We start from the raw sequence: 27705 nt of genomic DNA, 5'->3' as shown, positions 1-27705 counted from the left end.
TTATAACATTTGAGTGTGTGTGTGGATAGGCCCCGCCCTTTTTGTACTACATTTGAACCTTACCATAATGATTAACAACCAGTAAACTTGTTGCTTTATGCTGCTTCATGGTCTTACCCCCCTTCCCCTCCTATTATCACCCTCCTACCCCCCCCTCTCTCTAACGTCCCTCTCTCTTCTTCCCCTCTTTCCTTTTCCGTCCGGTCCAACACCAAAGATTTTCAAACATGATTGAAATTAATAAAGTTTGGCCTCAATTACAAAAGGGGTTTATCCAGACATACCTTTGGTTTGTCTGAAGATTAATAACCCCTCTTGTTAAAGTAAAATATGTCCAACACAAGAGGCCCTCAGCTCTCATCTGTCTGCCTAGCTGTTGGACAGGACAAGTTAAAAAAAAGAAAGAAAAAAAAAGAAATGGCTTTTATGTGGAAAAGACTTGACAAATGATAAGTTAATGAATAAATAATACATCAATAATAAATGATTGTTCATGTTTTCTTAAAATTGATTATTTTCGATTGTGGAGAGAATTTCCTAAAAGGCCCTTGTAGTCAGAAAATGTTAACCAAATCCTTTCTTAAATGGAGTGACTTTATTGTTACAGGATATAGACACTTTTTTCGATCAAAGAGGCAGTGGGAGGATCTGTTGTCATGGTGACTTCCCTTAAATCACAACCATCCCTAAAGTGATTCAGCAAGGACAAATTTCTACAACGGAGAATTAATAAATAACACGGCAAAGAGTAAAAACTACTAAAAACTTTGAAGTCATGCAAACCTAAAAAGGTTTGACAATATATGATATGAAGTACATACAAAGAAAAAATTAAAAAGAAACTTTTACTATGATTCTTTGGTTTTTGGCCAATTTATGAATAAACTGAAATATTTCTAAAAACTTTCTCAGAGAACGGTCACATCCCTTTTAAGCTACAATGACCGTTTATTTATTGGCAATAAAGCCATAGAGCCCAGACTGAGATGGTTTGGACATGTCCAGAGGAGAGACAGAGAATACAATGGTAGAAGGAGGCTGAGTCTAGAGCTGCCAGGCAAGAGGAAGAGGAGGTTTATGGACGAAGAAAACGAAGACTGGTGTGCTAACTGCTGTTAGAGGAGAGGATGCAGAAGCTGGTTTGCTGTGGCGACCCCTGAAGAGAAAAGCTGAAAGAAAAAGAGACATTTGTATTTTAATTTTAACACTTTTTCTAAAGACAACTTTTATCTGACTTGGTTCCATCTTGTATCTACCGTTGTTAATTGAAACGATTGAAACGAAAAAAAAAAAAATCAGAGGAAAAAGCATTAAGCTGAAACTGCTTTTTTCCCTTTTGATCTAAAGGCAAAATATGATTTTTATCGCATTAACATCTCAATCTTAAGTTACATTAAAAAAAGACAACTATAACTCTTTCCGTGCAATACCAGTGCTTTAGGTTGTTTTGCAATTTAATGCAAAATGTGAGTTATTGTGTATTTCTTTCCTACATGCTATTTTTTTACGGTATTTTGTTGTCTAATACAGTTTGAAAATTGCTGATTTTTATTCCGGTATAGTTAATGTGGAAAATGCTTTCTTTTTCTGACTGTATCTTGCTTTGCATTTCAAGTTGATCATGCTCAAATGGCCTCAGATTTATTTATAACATTGAAACTGCTTGTAGTAAAGCAGAGAAAAACCGTTGTAAAAGTTCATACAAATGTTTATTTTTGTGCCTTCACATGTTCCGTTGTACAAAAACGTCAGAAACAAGTTGGAAGTCGTGACTTTTGGACTCACGTCAGGGGAAAGCAGTCTGTGATTTTCTTCCTTGTTTTCACAAACACAGGCGTGAATGCTGAGCTCATAAAAGTAACAAAGCAGAGGCACATGTTTGTTCAGTAAGAAAAGGTATCAATAACACTTTGAAACAAAACCCTCCTTGAGCACGTTGACACTATAAATGTACAATAACTCTGAAAAATGCAAGAAGTAAAAAAATAAAAACCAAACAAAGGCTGGGCTGGTGTTTGAGCCAGTTCCAAACATTGTCACTAGGTGGCAGTATTGTGACAGAAAACAGTGATTATGTCAGCTGGAACAAAAAGATGAGCTTCCTGTCTTTTGAGTATTTTTGAAGTGGATCCTCGCAGTTTTTAAAAAAAATCTTTCCAACATCTCCTGATGTTTGCAAAGCTTGAGGTTCATGGCTGATGTGCTTTAAAAAACAGCAAATACTTAAAAAGATTAAAACCCGGGGCAAAACAAACATTTACTAAAGGTTTGGTGCCAAGACATAAAAAGGGTTTGAACCCAACTCCAATTCAGGTATCTCAATAAAACAAAACTTTAACAACATGAGAAAAAAAAGCATCTAAACAAACACAATTGTGGTATAAAATCTGTTTGTATGTATATTCACATATAAATACTGTACATACATCTGAAATACTTGGTGGGTATAAATAAGCATATCTATACCTTAAAAACAAAGTTTAGTTCAGTATGGTTTCATGTATATTCATGACAAAATCGCAATGATGCATCTTGCAATTGAACATTTCTTCTAAACCGCTCTTGCACAGACACACACACACACGAACACATGCAGACAGAACGATGAATGTCCGGGAGGGTCCGCTGTATTGCATAGAGGAATAACTGCATTGTGCTCAGAAAATGTCCACACAGAGAGCGCCTTTCCTCTTGCTTTGAGTCCTTGATCACTTTCAAGTTTTCTGTGACAAACACAAGAAAATCTACGAGAAAAACTACATACAAATATGTAAAAAGGAAACAGTACAAAAAGTTTTAATGTTTGTTTTTTTGTTTTTCTTTCCAAAATTCAGTCAGATACTAGGAGTTCTGTGGTGAACCTTTTTTTAGTTAAACCGAAGTTTCTGACTGGAGCAGCAGTATAAACTTGTGCGATTTGGGGTCGACGTATTCTTCGGACAAGCGGATGTAAGGGATGCCCTTGACGACAACAGCTAAGCTAAAATCCAAACACTTCAGCAGGAATTCTGCCCCGTCCTTGAGGCCGCTGGTGACAGAGGCCTCGCTGACCAGGGTCCACTGATCCGCCATCCAGCGTTCAGAGCCGTACTGCAGGGTTGGGCCAGGGGACAGATAAGCTTCCAGGAAGGCCTACGGGCAGACAAAAAATAAAATAAAATAAAGTCAAGATCTTACTCATAATGACTTGGGTTTTTGTACCCTTAGAAAAAAGTAGTACACCTGAAATGCATTTTATATTTACGTTTAAGTATAGCAAGTCTACTATAGACCATGTATGTGTAGTATAGGAAGTACATTAACTGAATACTTCTTCAGACTAAATTGGAAAATTTTAGGTCTATAATATGTCACAGTATAATAAAGTAAAATTCAAATTATACTGCCTCACTTTTAGTATAGACTGGGTAGAGGTACAATTAAATAGAGTACTTTTTACTAAAGGTATTTAAAAAAAAACGTAAAAGTTAAACTAGCAAATACTGTCTTGCCTTATATATTTTTGTAAAACACTAAGTATAAAATAATTGTAGAAAGATATTTTTAAAGAAATTAAAATCTTTAACTTCATGTGGGATTATATGCTAATGTCAGAATTTTACTAACATTGTTTTTACTAAAAATGTGACATTTGTCCTAATAATGCTTTTATTTTGCAATTTTACACATTAATTCCTAAAAATCTAGTAATGTCAGCTGCATTCTTTAAATAAAAAGCAAGGAAATGTTGTGCTGGTGAGAGTTTAAATGCAGTACTTCAATAATTAAATGATTCAATAATAGTAAATACTTTTACTGTGTCTGTGCAAATTTAAAACCCTTATTGTAAAAAACGCAAAATGCTTTTTTTTCCTGGTTTGTATTTATGTCCTCACAATACTAAAACACAATCAGTTTATTGCAAAAAATTGTAATTAATCCAAAGATGGAGCTTTAGAGTAAAGTTTTCTTATAGGACCCAACATGATAACTAAAGCACAGACCGTAGGACTTAAGATTTTATTTTTAATATTTAACTTTTTTTTATGTTGATGCCTGGAAATGAATTTGTCATCTCCATTTTTAAAATAAAAAGTGAATTCATTTTACTTACTCATTTAATTTGATAAAACTTAAAATTATGCAAAGCTGGAGCCAAACATGTGACATTTTCTTAAAGGACCCATGGAGCACAGACCTTAGGACTCATGTTATTGACCAGGCAGAAAGCCAGGTGTTTCTGGATGCTCTCCATGCTGTGGCAGTGCTGCCTCCTGGTGGTCCGGAGGTACTTCTGCAGAGACCGAGCCATAGACGGAAACACGGCCAAAGCTGCTTCACGCACATCCATGATGTCTGAAGGTGGTGCGTTCTCGTCCTCCTTTGTCATGCGACGGACATGCGTGAAGGCCTCCTCCACTGCTACAACCAGCCTGACAAACACACACACACACACACATATACAAACACACACAGATGTTTGACAAATTCCCACACTGAAGTTTCTGCATCCACTGCAGCAGATTTAGCAGAATGTTGATTCAAATAATCAGATCACACAAACATAAAGAGTTTGTAAAATGAGTTCTGCCAATAAATTATAATAACATTTACACTTAGACCCCAAATAGTTAAAAAAATCCTAAAGAAACATTCTGTAATGCACCTCTAAATGTGTTTATGTATTCAGAGGCTAAAAAAACCCCAGAATGCATGCAAATAAAAAAATGTACATTTAAGGCAGAATTTGAGTTTTTATTAACCCAGCAATTCGCCGATTGCCAGGCAGACCTCCTCACCTGGCTCTGCGTTTGCGGACTCGTCTTTCGTAGTCAGCCTCTTCATAGTACAGCTCATTGTGCGCGCTATCTTTGCGTTTGGCTGCAGCTGCGACCGTAGCCCGTGACTGATTTCCATTGCTAGTTTGCGCTGCTGCTGTGCTCCCTGGGGCTGCAGCAGGAGAATAAGGACAAAAGGTAAACTGATTACATCGGTCGGAGCTGGGGGGAAGCTGACCCTGCTGCTCCCCGGCTCTGATGAACACACTGCTTTCTGAAACAGTTAGGAAAAGAACTCAAATTTAATTTACTCCTTCAAGTAAGATTTTTCTCAGGAAGGTTTCAAAACCGGGAATGTTTTGTGTTTGTAAATGTATTTGGGGCAATAATCTGAGTCACTGAATATTTTTACCATGTGAAACCCAGAAAACATGCAAAAAACAAACAAACAAACATGCCAGCGTTTGTGCAGAAACCTTCTCCCAGGATGCAGCTCATATTAAAAATGAATTTCTGAACAGATCAAAGGCCATAGCTCTCCCCTGACATGTGGATTTACCGGTTCATAAAGAATAAGCATAGACCTAATGGAGCTTGTGCAGCAGTATGCCAGAGTTCCTGTGGTTTGAGGGGAGGGGGGCTCTCTCTGCATATTCATAAGCATAAATAAAGTTATGAGGACCTATTTAAAGCTGCAGGTCACGCACGGCTGTAAATCATTAATAATGTCATTTGCATATGATTTGTGTGTGTGTCCAGGTGAGAGGGAAGCTCTGCATGAAGCCATAAAGCATGGACAAAGATTTAACGCAAAAACAGTATGAGTAACACTGTGAACACATCATACAAACAGACAGGAAAATGTGCATGTTTTACCCCTTTTTACAATGACCTTGTGCTATAAAGACCCACTCCAATAAAAATTGTGTTTTGGGTGTTTTTGACGTGTTCTTGTGGCATTTTTTCTGAGGATGTAGGTAAATATTAAGGAAATTAAGCATAAAATTGCATTCCTACATATTTTTGGTTTAAATCATTGGCAATCAGGAGCGGAAGAAAAAAAATGCTATTTAAAGGAGAACATATTTGTTAAGTAGAAATACACTGGCCAAGCCACCTGCTCCCTGGCCGACTCCATTCTGATGCATCCACTTGCAGATAAATAGATGGGTTGGGTTCACACCGACAACTCAGTGGCAAATTTCTAATGAGGTCTTGCTGCTCTGCAGGAACAAAGTCCTACAAAACGACACAAGTTTTTGGTTTGGGCCCAAGAAAAGCGTCACCGGGGGAAGCTTTTAAAATAGCTTAAAAGATGATCAGAGTGGGACTTGAAAAAGATTTGCAGCTGCAAATGAAAAAATGGAAAACAATGTGCATTTGTTGGGGTTGACAAGGAAGGAAAAAAGAGAAACAAAATGTAGCAGCTCAGCCAGAGGAAAAAGATGTGAAAAAATAAGTAACATTCTTGTTAATTATTTACCCTTTCAAATTCTGCAGCTTCCTGCAGCCTCCCTGTGATAAATGTTGGGAGGATCATTTAACTGCACACAATCATGGTGTTGGATGACGTGTGGGTTTGTCCAGGGAGGTTGCATACTAAGAGATGCACGTGAGTGCACTTAGCAGGAGATCCGACATTCATCATGTCAAAGATGGACGCCTGAAATGGAGAGGGGTGAACCACAAAACAAGCTGTTTCCTGTGTGGAGTGACAGAGAGGGCTTTTTCTTTTTAATCTGTGCTTACTGTGCAAGATTCAAGCCCTCAGTTTGTTTTTCAAAGCAGGCCAGGAAGATGTGAGGGCGTGGATGGGGACGCCAGAGCAGGAAAACGGCTCCAACAGTGGGACAAATACAGGTAACGCAAACAAAAGAGCCCAAGCAGCGCTGTTGGAGGAAATGACTGACTCACCGTCTACATTGTAGACCTTTAACCCGGCTAGATGTTTGGCAGCTCGATGCTTGGCGGCAGAGAGAATGGATGGGTTGTGCAGTGGAAAGTCTCTGTAGTAGTACTCCAAAATGGACAAGGCAGCTCTTTGAATGCTTTGTGGAAGAAAGGGAGAAAAAAGGGGGAGAAAACTTTAAAAGACAGCTGATCTTTGCAGGGATGACAAGGATTTCAAGGCTCTTTATTGTCATTTCACCACAAGGTGATCCCAAATTTGCATCTCTGGTCAGGACAGTTCCAGAGTAATAAAAGATACCAAAAAAAGAAATGAAAAATAGAATATGCTCATAAAAAAAAACAGAAAACAGAGAGTAGATGTTATAATGTCGTGATAATCTGAGCATGAAATCTCTTCAATTTTAAATCCCAGTTTACACTCTGGCTCTTCTTCATCTGCAATGCTCCTTCACCAAAAGTGTGCATGAAATTAACCTGGTGTCCTTATTTCCTCCTACCTTCCTCAGACTAAAATGTGCAGTAGTTTCTTCTTTGCTTGGAAGTTTTAATCTTCATTTTCTTGCACCTCTTTAGCAAATACTAATTTTCAGCGAATACAGTCTGCGTCATGCTTTCTGCCACTCGAATGACTCTGGTTTTCAGAGCGTTCAGTCTCTTTCCTCCTGAAAGATTTTTAACCACTTGATGCTTATTGATGCAAAATATCCACCAAACTACTTCTGCTCCAAACCGAATCTTATTTAGCTTCTAGTGTAAGGATGACACTTTTTTCACAGCTGAAAATAAATGTAGGTGTCAAGGGGTTAAAACTTTTTGCTTGTTTCTTTTTTCTCTCTGCTGATTTAATTTTAAACAATGGTTTGAACGTATTTTGAGGTTTTTTTATGCATCAAATTTATCTTCAAGTACATTTTACCATCATTAGTGACCAACAACCATCATTTCTTTTTTTCCGAGGCATGCATTATTCTCTCTATTGAGTGAGTGTATGCTGAAATAATGACCAAAAATGACACAGTTTGTGTTTTTTTTTTTGCACTGTTCAGTCATTTTAACCCTTGTCCTATCTTTGATGACCCCACCCTTACATTGACGTGTTATTCCTACCATGACAAAGCTGAATAAAGGTGGAAATATGTAATGTAATCATGGACACCAGTGAAGATCACAAATCATTGAAGAAAAAAGGTTCAGCGCACTGTCTAGTGGGTCTGGATGACCCAACTCCCAACGTTGAAGTGCCTATGATAGCACAAGGGTTACACTGGCTTACAGAAGCCTAGATTTGTGTTTGAGCTTCGTGCTCAGGCTTGTTTAGGTATCACAACAAATACATGTCAGGTGAGGGTCCACTGAACCGTAAGCTGCCTCACCCGAAGCTGAAAGCACCGAACAGAGAGATCTCACCTGTCAAATTAGGAAGACTTTGGGAGTCAAATTTATTTGAAATCCTACATGCAGTATTGCACGATCCTGTTCCTGAAGTCACAGCACTATTTTTACATTGATATAGTTATATAATGTAGATCTGGGTTATAGATTAAGTATTGAAAAACTTGTCTTGGCGTATGGAACAACTAAAGCTCGTAATTCACATTATTTCATTAATATTGGTGGACAGACAGTGGAGTTACTAGAAATCATCATGGTAGAGAGATTTCCGTACCTTAGCTGTCCCATGTTGTAGTGACGGGTCTCCCCGTCGGTGGAGCGGATCACACACACGCTATAGCACGGCTGGAGGTGCCGCAGTTCCAGCAGAACCACGGCCAGGTAGTGAACAAACAGCTGGGAGTCCACCAGCGACACGGCGAACTGGGCGATGCCGTAAAAATCCTCGTCCTGTTGAACCAAACCAAAAGCGGGGACATTTTTACTTTAGAAATCAGAATGTATAAATGGGATTTGTGATCAAGAGCCAGAATTCTTCATTATTGTTAAAAGAAAAACAAACATTGATCCATTTGCTCAAACTCTCAGGCAATTTTTGTGCAAAACCTAAGATTTTCTTGTGGGATTTCAAATGATATCCACTGAAAATACTGAACTCTATCCTAAGTTGATATGTCTTTGTATGAATGTATAACTGCTGATTGTATTGATTTGTGCATTATTCTTGCTTTGATTGCTTGAAATAAACTATTTCAAATCAAAATGAAATGAAAACTCAGTCCACCGCCTTGTTTTCTCTTCACTCTTCAGCATTGACCTTCCTTCATGACGGCTGCTCTGCAGGATGTCCTGCTGGCCTCACGCCTTCACCTCCATTCTCCAAACTTTATTGATCTGGCTCCCGGCTCGCACGCCCCACTTACCGGTACATTAAATGAAGCCAAGATTCAAACAGGAAAAGACCTATTCCACCCCTCTACACAGCGAACCACCATTCCTCCCTTTTATTAACACTGACGGTTGACAAAACACTTTAAAACTAAAAACTGAAGCCACAGAGGTTAGTCACAGCAATTTCAAAAGCATTTTAGGGCATGTTTGTTTTTAAAGACTAAGAACTAGTTTAAATATATTATGTTATATATATTTAATAAAACAATATTCATTTAAAACCTAGCGCCTAAAAGGAAAAAAGTAATAACCCCTTAAACTTAAATCTTCCTGCAGAAGCAGTATCTCATATATGATCCTACTGAAAAACCTAAAGCATTAAACTTCTGTCAATTATCTCCAAGCTATCCAGGTTCAAAGGGGATCACGCTTCCACTACCGTGTCCTACTGTTGATATTGTTTTTAAAATAAAAACACTATTTTGGTTTGACCTAGGATGTAAAAGGATGCACGCCCTCTAAAAAGCCCCTCTTTTGCCTTATGCCCTTTTTCTGTCTTTCTCATTACTGTTGAATCATGAACTCTGACCTTAACTTGGTCAAGCGACGCCTTAGGTTCTTTAGATGTTGTTCAACCACTCACAGTTTTCTTTGTTTATGCAGATGTTGCTTTTAGCTGTTTTTTTTTAAATATTTCCTTTGCTTGGAAAATTGCTTTATTTTGGTGATTTTCTAAATGAGCTGGTCTGTCATAATTAAAACCTTTTAAACTATACAAAACTTTCAAAATAAATGCTAACCATTTACTTTTAAATTCTTATTTTTAACAGAGCCAGAAGAGCTCTTTTCCTTTAAAAAGAAGAGTTTACTTTGGTTATTTTATCATTTCAGTAGACTGTATAACAATTAGAAATTGACAAAATAAAAATGAAATCAATAAAAGATAAGGTAGAAATGAAAAAAATTAAACAGAGAAATTAATAAATTAAATGTAGAAAGGTATAAATTAATTACTTTATTTCAATTTATCTCTAAAACAGTTAAATAGTTTAAAATAAATGTTTGAAAGTAGCCTAAGCTTCGACAAAAAAAAAAAAGAAAAACAGCAGATGCAAAAGGTTTTTCATTATTTGAAATATTCTATATATTATTCTTCAAAAATTATTCAAAAAATTTAAAAAAGTGTGTATTTTTGGGAAAATGTAAGTGATGGAGAGTTTACAGTAGGATGTCTAACCTGAGCATCCAGAATCCGGACTCCATAGAAAAGCCAGTAAGACATGGTGAGGAGGAGTGTGAGGGTGGTGAGGAAGGCACGGTACACGCACACCCTGGGCAGGCAGGCCCGGCCCGGCCTCAAAAACAAGGCCCAAATAGCAACCATGAGGATGAGGAGCTTAAAGGAGATGGAGAGGAAGAGCCCCTCGCAGGCGGCTCCACAGGCCTGCAGTCTGTCGGGCCACATCACAGCTGGAAGAAGCAGAAAGACCAGAGGCGTGGCCAGCACCAGCAGGCCCACACATAAACCCACAGCCAGGGGGAGGTAGCGCCGGAAGCTCTGGGTTCGGTCCTGTATCTCCTTTCCCAGACCAACCACTTCCTCCTGGGAAACACTGAGCTCGGAGGTGCCCGTCACCGCCGTGGTGGTTTCTGCCCAGTTATCATCCTGAGAAGGAAAACAAACAACATTCTGGACTTTCCACTGTCTCAGGCTTTCATCATATGAACCAAGCTGCTGCTTCAAACCTCTTTCAGAATGATAAAACAAAAAAGATCCTGCTCGGCTTGTTTCTACACCGATCTTGACTGCATGCTGTCTGACCCAGCTAATTCGAACCAACAAGTGCAGCAGAAGACGCCTCAGGCCACGTTCCTCCCAGAAACTCAGAAACATGCATGCATAACTGAGGAGCAGCTTTGTGTTTGTCCTTCCTGTGCAGCCACTTTCCACACCCACTTGTATAAAAATCAGTCATTTACAGCAGCAGATAAGAGATTATTTGGAAATGACAGCCTGTCAGAGGAAGCATCTTCACCGAACAGAACCCACTTCTGTCAGACACCAGCTTTTGTGTTTGATCGAAAAGGCTGTAGTCAACAATCAGGAATTAATAAACAAACCCAAAACGGATTTTCATAGTAGCACAACTGGGACTGAGTTGAAAAATAAGTTTGTTTGTTTTTTATTCAAAAGGATTTTTCTTTATAAGATGCAATAAAAAATTAAAAATATTCATATTTGAAGCATCATATTTTCCATTACTTTACAAAGTAGAACTAGAATTTTTAAAAATGTGTTCTAGCTTCATTCAGAATACAACTGGAGTCAAAATCCTTTAATTTTAGAATTAATGTAGCAACTGAAATGTAAATTGACCTCATTCATCTTCTTTTTTATTAAAACACACATTGTAATATGAAGGAGAATATAAAGATTCAAACTCACTCATCCCAACATTTACATTATTGAAAGCAACAACAATGAAATAAGAAAAACTCACCTGCTTTAGCCAAAACCCGTATTGATGAACTTTCTATAACAATTATATTTAAAGACCACTGATGATGGAGGACATATTTAAAGAAAATTAAGCCTAAAAATGTATTTATGAGTATTTCTTTATACAAATTGTTGTGAAATCAGGAGCAGACGAAGAAATGCCTTTGGAAAAAGCCTGTTTTGATGATGTAGAAAATATGCTGAGCGGACCACAAGCTCACTGCTCTTCTCCATTCTGATACCTCCCCTTGTAGACGACTAGATCCCTATACGTATTCCTTTTCCTCGTCCGAGCCGGAATCTGGCTCAAAACTGTCCGGCTGAATGGCTCCAATATTCCCCTGCACTTTTGTTGCACCGGTCATGCTAGGTTGTGGGTGTCAGGTGGTCATGAGCTAAGGAGAACGTGTAAACAGATGGATGATGGGAAGTGGGGTTGGGCTTACAATCCCCCTACACAATTCAGAGGCGAATTTCTAATGAACCACTGCTGCTCTGCAGAAACTATGTTCTGTTTTCTGATCTTGGCTAAAAAAAGCAGCATAATCCTGATTAAAAGACAATGATAATTCCTTAAAAATAAAGCAAAAAATGATAACAAAACCGCATTTTTATTATTTACAAAGGCACACAGAAAAATGAAGTAAATGAAGTAGTAAAATATCATAAACCTGTGATGCAAAGTGTAACTAAGATGAGATAAATCTCTCTAATCTGATCATTCAAGTGAGAGCATTTCTTTTTCCCAAGGATTTTGATTTATTGTCAAATTTTTGTGGGTTTACACCATTGAAGGCTTCCTAGAATTTATTTTGTTTTGGTTTAGTTCAAATAAATGAAGCCCTGAAGCTCTGCTACAAAAGTGAATTTAGCAAGTTCCACCTTCAAACTGATCAACCAACATAAAAGCTGCATGCTTCCTATTCAGATGACAGTGGAGTGGCCCAATTTGGTGCTAAAAAAGCAGAGTAAAAGGTCGGTATTTCAGGTCACATCATCCCTCCCATGTGTAAAAACAAACAGGGACAGATCTGTGAGAATCTAGCTCACATTTAAAAAACGCCCTCAGATGCTGTGCCCACAGCGCATTCCACATTCCTTTTAGAGACGTCTTATTTTCCTGCGCTCCGTCTCATTATGGCGAACCTTTAAAATCCAGATGAAGTAATGCAGGATGACAGGGTCGGATTTTTAGGGAGCTTCAAGCTGGAGGAAAGATACACAAAGCAGCAAAAAAAAAGAAAAAAGAAGGAAGAAGTGCACGCAGCCTCTGAATCACTCCAACAAAAGCTGCGGTCCTCTGCGCCATCATCACAAATGACTGTCATTTTCTGAGCAGCCATGCGTCTTTATAGCACCAATGTTTGCAACAAAGAGATACTTTGTGGGAATTCTACACTAAGGAAGGCATTTTTGTCTATTGTGGCTATCAATAATTTGTGCAGCTAATTATTTACTATCCCCCAAAGGGTTGTGCCAATCAGACAAGCAGCAGCTGGAAAAATAACAGAGACGCTGTCATTTCCTCGCACACGCGCAACAAATCGAATCACCGCCAGAGCTGCAGACATCACGGCTTCAGTGTGTTTGTGTTTGTGTGTGGTGGTGGGGAGGAGTCCTGCAGCATTCTGGGTCATTTCAGGTTAGGATAAACAGATTTACTGAGCATTGTGGGTATTTGCAGATGATGAAATGTGAAATCAGTATTGCACAAAAACCGGAACGAATGCAAATTCTGGCCTTCACTGCAGTTAACAGCCAATTAACTCAGCCTTGCTGGAGGAGGAGGAGGGGGTTGGATGTGGGAGCCGGAAGATGAATGAGCGAGGAAGGAGGGAGCGAAAAAGAGAGGCAGAGAGGCCTGGAGGTGGTGTAAGGAGGAGAGAGGGAGGGACGGATGGAGACGAAGCGTTTCACTCCGACTGTGCCGACGAGACTAATGAGTGAAACCAAACCTCATCTGCTTCTATGGAGGTAACTTCTGTTTCATCTACAGTCCAACCTCATTTGCATTCAGCTCCCATCTCCGAGCTCTTCCTCCATTTCTGTCTTGAGCCCACCCCCACCTGCCAGGATCACACCCTAATAAACGGATCGACTCACCCTATTTCAGCGATGATTCAATAAAACCAGAAATAATATTAAAACAACATTTTTTGGGGTCCAAATTCCCATTTTTCTAGACATAAATACTAACTGTTATAGCTAATAAATGACATTAGGCAAATATTTTTTTAATTTTTGTATTTCTGAAGCTCTACGGTGGTTGGAGAGGCTTTTATTGTCTTGAGGCAAATCGTGTTTATATGAATCGTTCAGATTTCACCTTTCACACGGTGGCTTTGTTTCTTTTTTAACCTTGATATCAGATTTCTTGCATCATGATCTTCATCCCCTGCCTCAGACTCTCCTTTGTTCATTGTTAGATTCTTGGCTTTGCTCGTATCTGGTCATGTTTGATGGTTGACTCTACTTCCAGGGTCCTGAAAGATGATTAGATTTATGTAAATGCTGTTTACCATCAAAGAGAACATGAACGTCTGCAGTCAGGTAACCCTGTCAAAAGGGTTGAAAGAAAGAGACAAAAACAAGAACATCAGTTATGGGACCACTGATGGTATACAGGCATGGAAAAAGCATCCGGTCATGTGACTCTTAGGTTCGTATTGGGCCAATTAGAAGCCAGTATTTCAGTATTTCATTAGGCAGAGCACAAAGACATAGTGCAGTGTTTTTCAACCTTTTTTGAGCCACGGCACACTTTAACCTTGTCAAAAATCCCGCGGCACACCAGCATCCAAAAAATAGATAAATAAATAAAAAAAGAAAAAACTCATAGTCTGTATTGATCTACAGCCGCTCTGCAATCTCACATGCATTTTTGTGATAATTGTTGCAGAAAATGCTGGAAGCTGCAGCTGTTTTTTCTAAAAGATGTATTAAAAATTAAGTCAAAAGATTCAAAAACTGTTTGATGTGTGTTCGTTGTTTTAAGACGTTAAGAGGAGAGACTCATTGTGCGCTAAGACAGTCACTTTACTGCATCATGGGAGATGAAGTGCCCGCAATCCGCCGACCGCAGAAAGACCAGCGTCTTTGAGCTTCATGGTTTTGTTCACTTGTTCCAGTCTGAAACCAGATTATGTGGAAAGCTACACCGCTAAAGACGAGCTTTAGCTGGTATTTTTGTTAGAACAGAGAGACTTTTTTGCGCTAAATCGAAACAAGGAAGTGAATACTTTAACCACTTCTGATTGGTCAGACTGATGACATGTGATTAAGCCTTCAAGAATGATTGGTGGAGACAGTTAAAGGGGCGGGACTTTTCCTTACACAGTTATAGCTGCAGCTAAATCGCGGTATCCCGTTATTCTTATCAAAATGTCTTTAATAGAATCATATAAACACAAAGAAAAACTAATTTTATGATATTTCATATTCTTAACTTCTCAGTGTTTTATCAGGGCCTGTTTGGATGAACAAAGAGCTGATTTCCTGGAGATGGTAATAATTGCTTTTAGATCAGTTAATGAGGGCAATTTCTCACGGCACACTTGACCATCTCCCACGGCACACTAGTGTGCCGCGGCACACTGGTTGAAAAACACTGACATAGTGTAAAACTGACGTACACCTGAGGGTCCAATCATTTGTTATTGAAAAGACCATGCCCCAATTTCAATTATAATTTTTTTTTTTTATTTCTATTAAAAACAACAACCTAAAAATGTTTTAGATTTCGATAATAATTAAAGACCAAGCAATACTTATCTACTTTCTACTGTAAGGCCAGTTTGAATGAACTTAGGGCGATCTCTACAAAACAGACTTTTGAAAGAGGCCATCAGTGTAAACTGATTGTTGGAGCGACACAGAATAAACTCCAAAAATATTTTCTCTGAGACGAATAGAGTCTCTGCTCATCAGCACATGGCGGCAGATTGGCTGACGGACATTAAAAGAAAGACCTTCTTTGATAAGACGGAGATGAATTAAAGGGTCAAGTATGTTTGGAATGAGCAGCTCTAAGGATTTCCTCTGATCAGACTTCATTTGGGATGAACTTTGTGATCTCTCATTCTCTGCTATATTTCATAATCAAATCTGAACATTTGAATTGAAAAACACTGCATTACCAAATAAAAGGTAAAAGCGATTATTTTACAGTAGATGTGTTAGTTAGTGATGTGTTGCTTCACAGTTTGTAGACTTTACACAGTTTTGCCATGAGGGCACCTTGTGTTTTTCATCAGATAAACTGAGATATTCTTTCACGTCATAGCGTTACATTATTCCACATTAAACAGAGCGATAATAGAGTTGTCCTAAACCGTGATGCTTTTTTGTTCTCTAGTTGTCTACAATCTAACCTTTTTACCATTTAGTGATGTGGTTTTATTGTGATCTTGTGCTTGAATTTTTAACCTCTTGTTTTACTAATTTAAGCTTTCTTTTCTGTTTGCATTTTAGTGTGTCAGATAAGTGAGCAAAAATAATAAACCAAGTGGTTTAGTATTAGAATAAGGTAAAAAGGACATATTTTTATCTTCTGCTGACAAACATCTCTTCAGAGGACGATCTTGTTAACACAAGGTGTATTTTATTTTGAGAAGAACTTGTACATATATATATATATATGTATATATATATTTATATATATATATATGTGTTGTAATGTTTAAGAGCTACATGTCAGAAATAAATAGCCACAGAAGGTGATTTTTATTACTTTGTTTTTGCAGCTCTCACTTGGCTTTGGTTGGTAAGAAACTGGACCCACTGGCTAGTTTCTTACGAGCCAGTGGGTCAATAAATCAGTAAATCCTAACTAGCAAGAACAGCAATAGTTATCCAGTTTAATTCCCATTTTTTCCTTCTTTTTTACAGAAATTTAGAGTTAAATGCGGTTTGACGTCCCCTAAGGCTTTAATTTCTGACTTCAGAGGCTGTCAGACTTTCAAACTTAATCTCTAAATTCTTTGGTGTGCCAAACTTTCTCTGTCCAAGTCCCTAAATCTGACCGCCCTTTTCTGACATTTTCCCTAGTTGAGGGTAACTTTGACAAGCTTGTTCCACCGTCACAAAGCGTAACACCACACAGGGAAAATCCTGTCAGCTGCTGAGTAAAGCATGACAGTTATCCTTTTCTGGTTGGAGAACATGTAATGAAACTGGAATCTTTTTCTCTTTTTATGTTTTTTTAAAGGAAAAAAGGTCGGGAGTAGGAGTTGTGAAATGCTACAAACCAAAGTACCATCTGCTTTGGTGTTGCTTGAGTTAACACTGGGATGAAACTAAAGCTGCTCCCTCCTGGCACATCGAGTCTCACAAAGCAGCAAGGACGTCCCACTAACACAAACACACACACACACACACAAGCTGCACTCCAAGACTGTATCCTTATGTCATGCGGGTAAACAAAGAGGATTACTCATATCACTTTTCCCCAAAGTGGTGTTTGGCTGGAATACTGGGGCTAATCTCAGTCTGTGAGAGTATCTGTCCAAACTGGAGACCAGTTAGTGTTACAGCAGCTTTGCCAGCTAATGCGAGCCGCTCCAAAAAACACAGCCTGGAGTGGACTTTGCCGGTGGAGAAGGTAAGACAGAACTGGGGGGGACAAATGCAGTATAATGGTAGATTGTGTTACACTGACAACAATGGATGCGGGCTGCACACTGACACTCTCATGTCAGTGGGGAATGTGGGGAATGTTAGTTTCCCAGCAGAAGAAGATGCTCTGCAGAGATAGAAAGAGATGGGAAGTTTTTTTTGTGTGTAAAAATTGCTAAAATGATTTGACGGTTCTGCTCAATGTTTTTAAAACACATGATATACAAAGAATACGTCTTTTTCCTTTCTATGGTAGATAAAGTCCCATTCAGATCATCTTTTGATCTATTTTCAAAGCGTTCCCAGTGGTCCTTTGAATGACGTTCCTAGCTAAAATAAAAAATAAAAAACCTGTGGAATTATATTGTGCTGGGCGGGACTGTTAGGGCAGAGCAAGCCCGCCCCCACTTCCCATCTGTTTATGCGCTTTCCAGCTAGTTTACAGCCCCTCACACCCCCAATGTATCATTACTGGTTCAACAAATATGGCGAGCAATATTGGAGCTATCCAGCCATGCAGTTTTGCCCCAAATGCAAGCTCGGACTAGAAAAACAAAGACGCACATGAATCTAGTCGTCTCCAAGTGGATGCATCAGTATGGAGCAGAGCAGGAAGCTTGAGGCCCGCCGATTGTAGCACCTCTGTCACTGTTACAAACGTTTTCCAACTGCTTGTTTTCATCCATTCCTGATTCATATCGATTAGAGTAAAGATATACTTAGTAATGCAATTATAAACTTGTAATTGATGTATGTCTTCTATTATCAGAAAAATGCTAAAAGAACATGTTAAAAAACACTCAAAAAAATCCCCACTATTTTCATTGGAGTGAGTCTTTAAAAGCTTTATTTTTGCCACAAGCAGCTTTTGTCCAGGAATTAAAGACATCCTTGTCTCTAGCTAGTCAAATGCTGTCATGTTTAGATTTTATATTTCTGTTTAAGGGGAAGAGTCTTATAGTAATTCAACTTCCTGTGTTTATCCTCGTTCGAATGCACCCACTGTATTAAGGTTGATTATTGTGGAAACCATGGAGACGACTGTGTGTAATGCTCTGTTGCAAAAAGTTCTAAAAAAAAAAAAAAACATCCTTGTGATTCCAAAGATATTTCCCAGTTTTTTTTTTTTTTTGCTTTTTCTTTAAAATACAAACATATTTTTAGTTTAATTTTTTGGCAGTCTCAGAGTAATAATAAAACTGGAGGAATTCATCAGGAAAAAAAGTATCCGTACAGTATCTGATCAATTAAACGATCTCCTGAAAGGTGGAGCTGGTTGAAGCACCGACTCGGTCTTTCGGCTGCGTAAAGAGGCGGTGCTTACAGGAGGGAGGCTATAATCCACTGACCTATTTCATCTTGTGCAAGCATTGTTGTTTGATGTGAGGCAGTGGGCAGCCAGCTGTGTGGGAACGTGAGTTTATGAGGTCGGGACACAAAGTTCATTTAGGGATTACTGGGTTTATTCTGAACTAATGAGATCAGAGACAAACACAAAAACAACTCTTTAACTGAAATCTCTGCTGTGGCGGAGCTCTGCTCCAACACAAACCTGCGCCTCGTCCCCATTTTCTGCGGACGCTGGTGCGGGTTCACCGGGCAGCGGCTCTCCGTTGTGGACCGGGGAGTCCTGAGACGATGTGTCGGGGGGGTTGATGACCACCGATCTCTCGGAGCGATTGCTGTCTTTGCTGCTGCTGGCTTTGTGACGCTCACGGCTTCGATCTCTGGGATGAACACAGTTTTATTTAATAAGAATCTGGAAAAATGAAGACTAAATTTCAAATTTTTCCAGACGAATTCTACTTTTGAAAACGTGGAGGCAGCAAAAGAAAAGAATAAAAAAGTAAATATGATAAATTAAACTTTTAATGCATTTTTTAAACCTGAAGGGCTTTTTTTTTTAAATAGATCTTATGCCGGGGGAGGCTGTGATTGTCATTATTTCATGACATTTTACCAGGACAAAGATTCATATTCTGACATAAATGAATACAAAGGATGGCAGCTACATAAAAAGAGAGCAGAAGGAAAATAAAATTAACATCAAAGTTGAGGAGAGGATGAAATAAATCTGTCGTCTGCAGAATAGACGGACTCAATCAGAGAAATGGGTTAGAGGCACTGAGCTGTGACGACCCTAATCCACAATCTCTTGCTCGCCGCGTCCTCCTCTTTTCACTCATCTCATTTATTGGGCCTCAACCATGTGGTTGGAGCTAAACTAGTAAAACTAGTAGAAAAGCATATGGCTGGGGTGAGGCGGAGGCGGTGGCGGTGGCGGGGGGATACAGAGGAGACAGCGAGAGAAAACACATTGTTTTGGGAAGAAGCAGAGCGAGGAACATGGCGGACGGGAAACATACCCGTGTCGGTTTGATCTCCCGGAGCGGCTGGAGTAGCCGGAGTGGGTTGACTCTGTGTCCATCCCGGCAGAACTCAGGGTTGATCAGGCGAGAGGATGGGGAGGAAGCTTTCACGTGGCAGACAGGGCGAGTTGGCAGCAGTGGTCAGGAGGAGCAAGGCGTTGCTATGGAGACAAACCTGAGGAATCCACAGTGACTGACAACTGTCCCAAAGAGTCGCTTCAGGTGCTGCGTTAACCTGAGGGACACACGAGTAAAGACCAAAAAGTTACAGCAGAAGGTTACAGGAACAAAACTGCAATAACTGAATCTTTTCTGTCTCACAAGAAAAAATAATCTTATCAGAGAGTTTTTCAATGCGTCACAGATTTTCTTTGCTTATTCAAAGAAAATCTGTTGGTAAGAATTTTTGACTTATTTAAAATGGGTCTGTTTTTGCAGAGTAACAGAGCCGGATTATGAATAAAATCAAACCAAAACAATCAAGAAATTCAATTTCAAAGACTTGTTCGACATAATTATGAGTTTATTCTCCTGTCGGCCCATCTATATGTTCGTTTTATGGCAAAAATAAAATAATATCCTTTATCCACAGGTAACACACACTGCAAAATGTTGGTTCTTGCAAAGATTTAGACATTCTAGATATTTTACCAGGTTTTAAGTTTAAATTCTCTTTGCTCTAAAGTCTAGATTTTTTCGTCTCATTAAGAGCTAGGATCTAGAAATAAGGAAATCATCATTAAAATTAATCAAAATCTTTGCTACAAACTCTTGAAATTAAAAAACAACATGATTTTAAACTAAAAAAAACTCAAATTGCACTATAATTTTTGGTTCCATTGAAATCATTTTATTATAAAGTTTAATGAATGTTTAGATGGGATTCATTGTCTTTATTTTGGAAACAAAAAATATATGTATTTTATGAAGGTTTTAAGACGGACCAACTTATACTATCACTATATACGCTTATACTGAGATCTTATTCTTGTTTTGTTCATATTTAGTTCTAAAATGAGTCATTTCCTCTCATTACACTAGTTTGTAGTCACTGTAATCAAAATTTACTACTATTAGGTTCATTAAATCTAAAAAAATACAAACTATTTACTTAGAACTAACAAAAAAATAGTTATCGGGCCATAGAACATTCATTTTGAACTAATTCTATCAAACAGTTTGTGTTTTTGGCTCCCTTTTTTTGAATGCTTGTGTGGAACTCATTGTTTGTCGATTATGATATCTTACTTCTGCACGAAAAGATGATTTCCCCGCTTTCTAGTGATTTTCGTCTTGAGATTAGTGCTCTTTTCCTATTTTTAGGCAAACTCTTTTTGGAGTGGAGGTAACATAAGGAACAGTGTTTACAGGAAAACATAAGCTGTTTGATGCATCTGTGAGTAAAAGATTCTTTCAGAAACTGTTTTTATCTGCTGTTTTATTTACTTCAGCACTATGCACTATAAAGAAAGGCCCTGTTGTCTGAAGTAAATCAACTTCTTTGGAAGTGTTTTAACTTCTCAAAGGCTTTCTATGAGACCAAGAATGAAGCTTTGAGAAGTTAATCCTCCGATCTAAACCTCCGGAGTCGAACATGAGTTCAGTTACAGCTAAATCAGCCGCGGAGCCGTTATCTGGGCGATCATTCGCTCACGGTCAAAGTGTCTTGTAATTTGTCTGTTTCAATGCTGACTTGCTATTTTTGCAGTGAGCGAAAACAGTTTGTGTATTCAGGGTCAGTACCAAAAAATTCATCCTTGAACGCCTCATCATAGGAAGGAAGTACTTTGGGTGCAGCCGCTATAAAACCTGTGTGTAACCTCACACCCCCTTTAAGAAACCTGTGTGCTTGGCATGGAGGCCCATCTAAAACAGTAATAGGACTAAAAAATTATCTTAAACTAACATATTTACCCCAGAAATGCTGTTGAACTTTTGCATTTTCCTCTTGGGCAGACTGTCTGCTTCACTAGTCACCTCTATTCTTTTTAGACATCAATCTCCATCCTGTCTATCTTCCAGCCGTTACCCTGACAACCGGCAGCTAATATTCATCCCTTGCACCATCTCAATTACTAACCGGAGTCACACTGCACCTCATTTACAGGCCGCTTGTTTCCTCTGAAGCCAACAATGCCTGCAAACATGAAATTAGCACATGCAGCATGTTGGGCGCTTGAATGCGATCAGGGTGGTTGGAGGTTTTTGGCCCAATCGGAGCAGAACTGAGTTGGTGTTGGTGTGGAAACATGGGCGACAGAATTTCCTCGGAATACGAAATGCAAAAAAATACAATCCTAGAAAGCTTAATGTTAAGATAAAAAGATGGAAAGTTTTGGATTTTAATGTTAGAACCAAGCTTTCAAAATCGAATGAAAGATCTGTGAGAGGAAGGAAAAGCTGAGCCGTGACCAATGATGCCGCGTTACCAAATTAGCTGTATAAATCATTTAGTCAACTCCATCGCATTTATTATGGAAGTTAAAGGACCATTCAGAAGACTTTACTTTTTATTCCTCAAAGGGAGGCATTGAAATTAACATTTTGTTTTAAAAAAATATGCAACCCTTAAAAAAATGTCAAAATAAAAATGTAAACATTGTGAGTAAAAGAATCTTAAACATTTGATAAATGAACCAGAACATGACAAAAAGCGAAACAAAAAGGGTGACACAGCAGAACAGAACAATGTACTGAGATGAAAACAGCTGTGAATCACCAGAAAATGGTGTGACGGACAAAAAAGGACAATTCAAAACAGAACTTGAGCAAAAAATGACAAGCTCACAATCCCTACAGTTTTATTGCAGGAATGCATATGAAAGCGGGAGTTGCGAGTTACGTTAAACCATTTTTTCACTAGGTAAGGTAAAGATTAAGAACACAAATGTGTTTTTTTTTACCCTGGTAGCAAACAAATATATGCAGCTGGTCAGACTACTTCACAAAAGGCTTTATTTGAGTGGATATTATGTGTGTATAACCTAACTGTGAACACTGTAATTATGGAAACCCTAAATATATGCATCTAATAATATTTTTTTTTGCTTTTCCAAAAAATGTTTTTGCCATATTTTGTAAACTCCTAATGACAGATATCGGTTTTGCAAGATGGAAAACCTGAATAAAAATAAAACATTTCTTTTTGGTTTTTACATTTTTGAGTTGGTTTACCAAATGAGATCAGAACTTTCTGGTATCCCACACTGTAAACCCGAATAGTCCAATGAGCTCAAAAGTTTTATGATCACTGAACTCAAAAGTAACAAACAAGTTGAGTCAGCTTTAAACCTATAAGCCGATTCAACTTTTGCCACAGTTATATCTTTATTGGACTAAAACATTTTGAGTAAATGAAACCTTGGAGTCAAAACTTATGAGTAATGAGACGTGATGACGTCATAACGTACGCCCATGAACGTGAACTCAGCCACAGAAGTCTTCAAGATGGCGGAGGTCTGATGCGAGTGGCAGCTGGCCCAAGTTGATGACTCACATACCGCAGCAAAAAGGCTTTTAACTATGGTTCTTATCTACTCCATGGTTCATGATTTCTCTTTCATCTTTATTGTTGCTCGTATCACTGTACATGTGATCATTTTCAGTGTTTTTTTTTTCTAAATTAAGTTAAATCATAAAGATTCAATTTCATGATGCCTCAAAGAATTTCTGCCTCCTACCATCAGCTGATAACTGCCCCATTATTGTTCTCCCTTCACTAAAGTCCCCACTGGAAAAAAAGTCCTTCTTAAAAGACATAAATGAAATATACAATAAAAGATCTGCCTTGGTATGATTCCTTAAAAGAAGTCGTAAGGTCTTAAGACAAAATTTACTCTTGGAATTAGCTATAAACACTTATATTTCGATATCTTACTCTGGTAATTTGAAATATTTTGGCTTTAAATAAGCGTTTACTGTTAAGGAAACATTTCTTATCTTTAAAGTAGGTACATTTATACATGCGTATACTTCCACCAAAAATATATCCTATTTTAGACCACTTAAATTGAGGCTAAAAATACATATTTTAGGGTTAACTTGTCAAAATTAAATGTTTATTATAAGTAAAAAAACTTTTGTTTCATTAGAGATATTGCCTTAAGCAAATGTTTTTAAGATAAAATGACTCAGAAAAGAAATGTAAGATTTATTGTCTTAAAGCAAGTCATTACATGTTACAAAAAAGTTACTAGGGAGTTCGTTTTGTCTTATATCAAGTATAAAAGGATACTTGGTAATAGTTTTTTCATGTGCATACACTACAAAAGGAATATTACACTTGATATAAGGCAAAACTAACTCACTAGTAACTTTTGAAATGTAACGACTTGTTTCAAAACAATAAATCTTTAATATTTAGTCATTTGATCTTGAAAATATCTTATTTTATGCAATATCTCTATGGTAATTATTTTTCTTTTTGTCAATTTCACATATTATTTGAGGTTTTATCTAGTGAGGGATTTTGCTTCAAGAAACCTTTAATCTGAGGAAAGTTTTATTTTACTTCTTTAAATAATTTACATGTGCCCAGTAATTTTTAGGAGATAAAAGTTTGAATGTGTAATTATAGTTTGTAGTCCAAAGATTATAACAGACTGGAGATAACGGCATTTGGATTGTGTATAAAAATACCTACGTTTTTGCAGCAAAACAAGCTTATTTTCAGACAAAATAATTCCAATTACCAGATTAATATACATATTTTAGACTATTTTAGATTCAATAGTCAAGATTTAACTTAAGTTTCTATTCAATATTTATTTATGTTTCAATTTTTATTTCAAAAAACTTTTTTTCTTTCCTATAAAGATGAATTTTGTTACAACTATTCATTTAAACTGAATTTAATGCAAACCTGGATGGATGGCTAAAGGTTAAAGGAAAAACATGTTTTGACCTTACAGGAAGTGATTTCATGTGTTTTCACAACCAAGCATCTTGTCGCATGTTTGATTGAGAAAAAGGATTTTTAAAAAGCCCAGCCTTCATGTTTTGCTGGTGCTCCTCTCTGGACTCCTCAGCAGATTGTCTGCTGGTCTCAGTCTGTCAGATGCAGCGTGCTTTGGTGAAAGCCCTCTTTCTTAACTGCCTCAAATGTCGTTCATCGAATTCGACGGCATCACGCTCGTTTTTCATCTCTAACTCGCATCTGAAGAGTCCACTGTTGCCCTGGCAACGCAGGAGGCAGGAGGCCCCGTTGAGGAGCAACAATCAATCACCCTGGCTGGGAGTAAATTGGGTGGTGTGTGTGTGTGTGTGTGTGTGTGTGTGAGGGTGGGGGGACTGGAGATGTGAAAGATGTGAAATAATAGTTTTTTATGGTAAAACGAATAAACCTGATGATTTGGAAGAAAGCTGTTAGCCCCCTGAGTGCTGATCTGTGAGCATGTGGGCCAAGGGGGACCCCACTGAGAGGCCACTTCATCCACAAGACGAGCAAGTGGAGACACCGTGAACCAGGTCACGTGGAAAATCGCAGCCACGGGGTAAGAAAAGCTATCAATGACAGAGCAAGGGTAACTGCGAACGCAGCAGACGAGGGTACAAATGTGCTCCCTCTGAGCGGCGGCCCTCCTCGGTAGAAAACGCACTCTCCATTGAAGTTCAGCTGCATCGCTGCACATCCTTCTGCCTGGCTGCACCGACTCACAGGGGCAGGGAGTGACACTAATGTAAAACAAACATTCATTAATGTGTTTATTTAGTGGACGGAGGTCACCGAGCAGCGGGGGCTAACGTAATTACACAGAGAGGTGCACACACGTCACGTTTTCAAAAATAAGCCTGGCTCTTGGAGCCAGCAGAGCTGCAACGTGTCATTTGGAGAAAATTATAGGAGAGTGTGGTTTGAGTTTTGCCGAAATCTTCCTTTGCTGAGCGGATGGGAATCTGACGTGTCATTAGGGCGTCCAGAATGGTCTTATCACCCCTAAATGGTACCGATCAATCTCATATCCACAGCTCATGCTGAGGCCTGGTTGCCATGGCACCTGTGCTCTCGCATAAACCCCATTTTTCCTTCCTTCCTTCCTCCATATACACCCTTCTGTGGTGGCCTGATGCCATAATCCGCCACATGCAGCAGCTGGCTGTTTCACACTTTCACAGCAGTCAACAAACCACAAAGCACTAAACCCACGCAGACATTGAAGACATTGCAGCCTCCGTTCTGCCACTTCCAGCAGCTTTTTTCCACTTTATTTTTTTTTAAATAAGCTGAATTTAATACAGAAAAATGATGTGTTCTTGTAGCTGCTCTGTTTTATTAAAACTCCCAGACAGAAAAGGTTACTTTTAGCACACTGTTTGACACTTGCAAAGATTTAAAACCTTGCTTTGCCACATTTAAGACATTTTACCAGGTTTCCAATTTAGCTTCTCGTTGCTCTACAACTTTCCAAGCTTTTCTCAAAATCAGTTATGATTTTTTGTCTCATTAAGAGCTAGGATCTAATTATATATTTATAATATTCAAATGAGTCAAGATTCTTTTGACAATAAGACAAAACATTCAAAACATTAGTTTTGAGAAAGTCTTTATGAAGTTCAATAAAAGTTCAGACGGTCATTGTCATTATTTGGAAACAAAAATTTCGATTTTTAAGTTTGGATTTTATTTACATATTGTTTTCTAAAATGAGTTATTTCCACTTGTAGTTTTTTGTCACTTTGATTAAAATGATCTACGGTTAGGTTTATAAATACTAAGAAAAATCAGAATCAGAATATTTTATTGTAATCACTGTTATAAATATTAACCAGAGCAGCTCAGGACAAACAGATGACATCAGTTGTGCAAAAACGAGTTGTCTGTGCAAATATGCAGCAGTGCAAGAATACAGTGTATAAATACAAGAGCAAGAGGAAAATGTACAAAAATAAAAAGAGTAAAGATACAAAATACAAACTATTTGCTTATAATAGCTAAAAATGCTGCATATCATTGAATTTGAATTGATTCTATCAGACAGTTAGCTTTTAACTAATGTGTTCAGGATTTTCACATCTCATTATCAGATTTCTTACTATTTAAAAAAGGACTTGCTGCATGGACTGGTAATTTTGTTTTCTAGGGATTTTCTTCCCATTTTTAGGCTTGTAGTGCAGAAATCCAGAGTGGGTTTCATTTCATCAAGCCACTTTTAAAAATCCACTTCAATCACATCTTTCAAATACTCCAAAATAAACAGATATATTTCTTATTTTATGAAAACACAGCTTCAAAAAATTCAAATTTGTTTTAAATCCGATGCTGCTTTGATTTTTTGAAGCCACAGTCATCAAGTAAAGATGGGATACATAGTTGGGCACTTCAGACATCAAGTTCGCTCATGTGGAATGACAGAAAAGTACAGTAGGAAAAGAGAAGGAGGTTGGGGGTTGCAGAACAGGACATTCCTGGTAAAAAGAGCTTTTATGTCAATGCAAACTGTCCATTATGGAGCATGCATTACACCATCCCTGCTTCCTCGTGCTCCCCCGTAGCCCAAAGGCAATTCCACCTCCCATTACCCCTCTGACATTCTGTCCAGCCAGTCAGAAAACTAAAGAGAACAAAAGGCTTCAGTAAGAGTAAGACAGGGTCCTTTCCTTTGATCACCTTCCATCAAGGACTGATATCCATGAGTCATCTTATCCAGAGTTTCTCAGACTCCCCTGCTCCTCAGGAGGCATCCGTGCACCTCAAAGGTGAGTGGGAGTCAGGAGTTCCAGCTGTGCAGGCAGCCCTGCAGGCGGCTGCACACACCCCGGAGTCTGCAGCCTGACGCACAGCTGCAGGAGGATCAGCCTGAACGCACTTCAGCACAGTGGCCTGCACGAGATCTGCAATCACTTCAATGCTTCCCATCCCAGATTCATGTCCCTTTAAGAGGAGCGGGGTCTCTGCATATGAGACCCACGAAGCTGCACCTGCATGTAAAAAAAATAAACAAAAAAAAACGACGCCCAAACCATCCCGGCGGGAAGAATCCCGTTTGTCGCCACGATCAGTTTTTGAGATCAGCTAGCGCGTCTCCGGCTTTATTTTATCTTTTGGAGGGGGGAAAGACACGCCTCACCTGGAGGCGAACGCTGGGAAAGGTAGAGATGTAAGGTCTTACCTGTGATCCGGAGGGGGCTCATAGTCCAAACAGCTCGCCTCCTTTCCTGCTCGCCTCCTGAAAGGCGCGTCTTCCTCAGAAGAGCCCGTTCATTGTGGCTGAAAGGCGCAGAGAGGAAGGCAGAGGGGATGTGCAGCTCCTAATGACTCCCGTTCTGACATCTC

At 38.6% G+C, this 27705-nt stretch overlaps 1 protein-coding gene across 1 annotated transcript; it reads right to left on the bottom strand.

Moving 5' to 3' along the window:
* Positions 1 to 1687: 1687 nt before the first annotated feature.
* Positions 1688 to 27705, bottom strand: LOC101170632 (vang-like protein 1). The gene is made up of 9 exons (XM_004081793.5): positions 27542 to 27705; positions 19431 to 19668; positions 18617 to 18791; positions 10189 to 10617; positions 8335 to 8510; positions 6672 to 6805; positions 4779 to 4929; positions 4178 to 4412; positions 1688 to 3132 (listed from the first exon to the last, which is right to left on the bottom strand). Exons 2-9 carry the CDS (start codon positions 19490 to 19492, stop codon positions 2872 to 2874), a joined length of 1623 nt encoding a protein of 540 aa, XP_004081841.1. The 5' UTR covers positions 19493 to 19668; positions 27542 to 27705; the 3' UTR covers positions 1688 to 2871.

The sequence above is a fragment of the Oryzias latipes genome, chromosome 21 (genome assembly GCF_053564925.1).
Source record: "Oryzias latipes strain Hd-rR chromosome 21, Olatipes_Hd-rR_3.1".
In the NCBI taxonomy this organism is placed as follows: domain Eukaryota; kingdom Metazoa; phylum Chordata; class Actinopteri; order Beloniformes; family Adrianichthyidae; genus Oryzias; species Oryzias latipes.
Note: the sequence above shows the minus strand (reverse complement) of the source record. Positions and strands in the feature narration are given on the sequence as shown.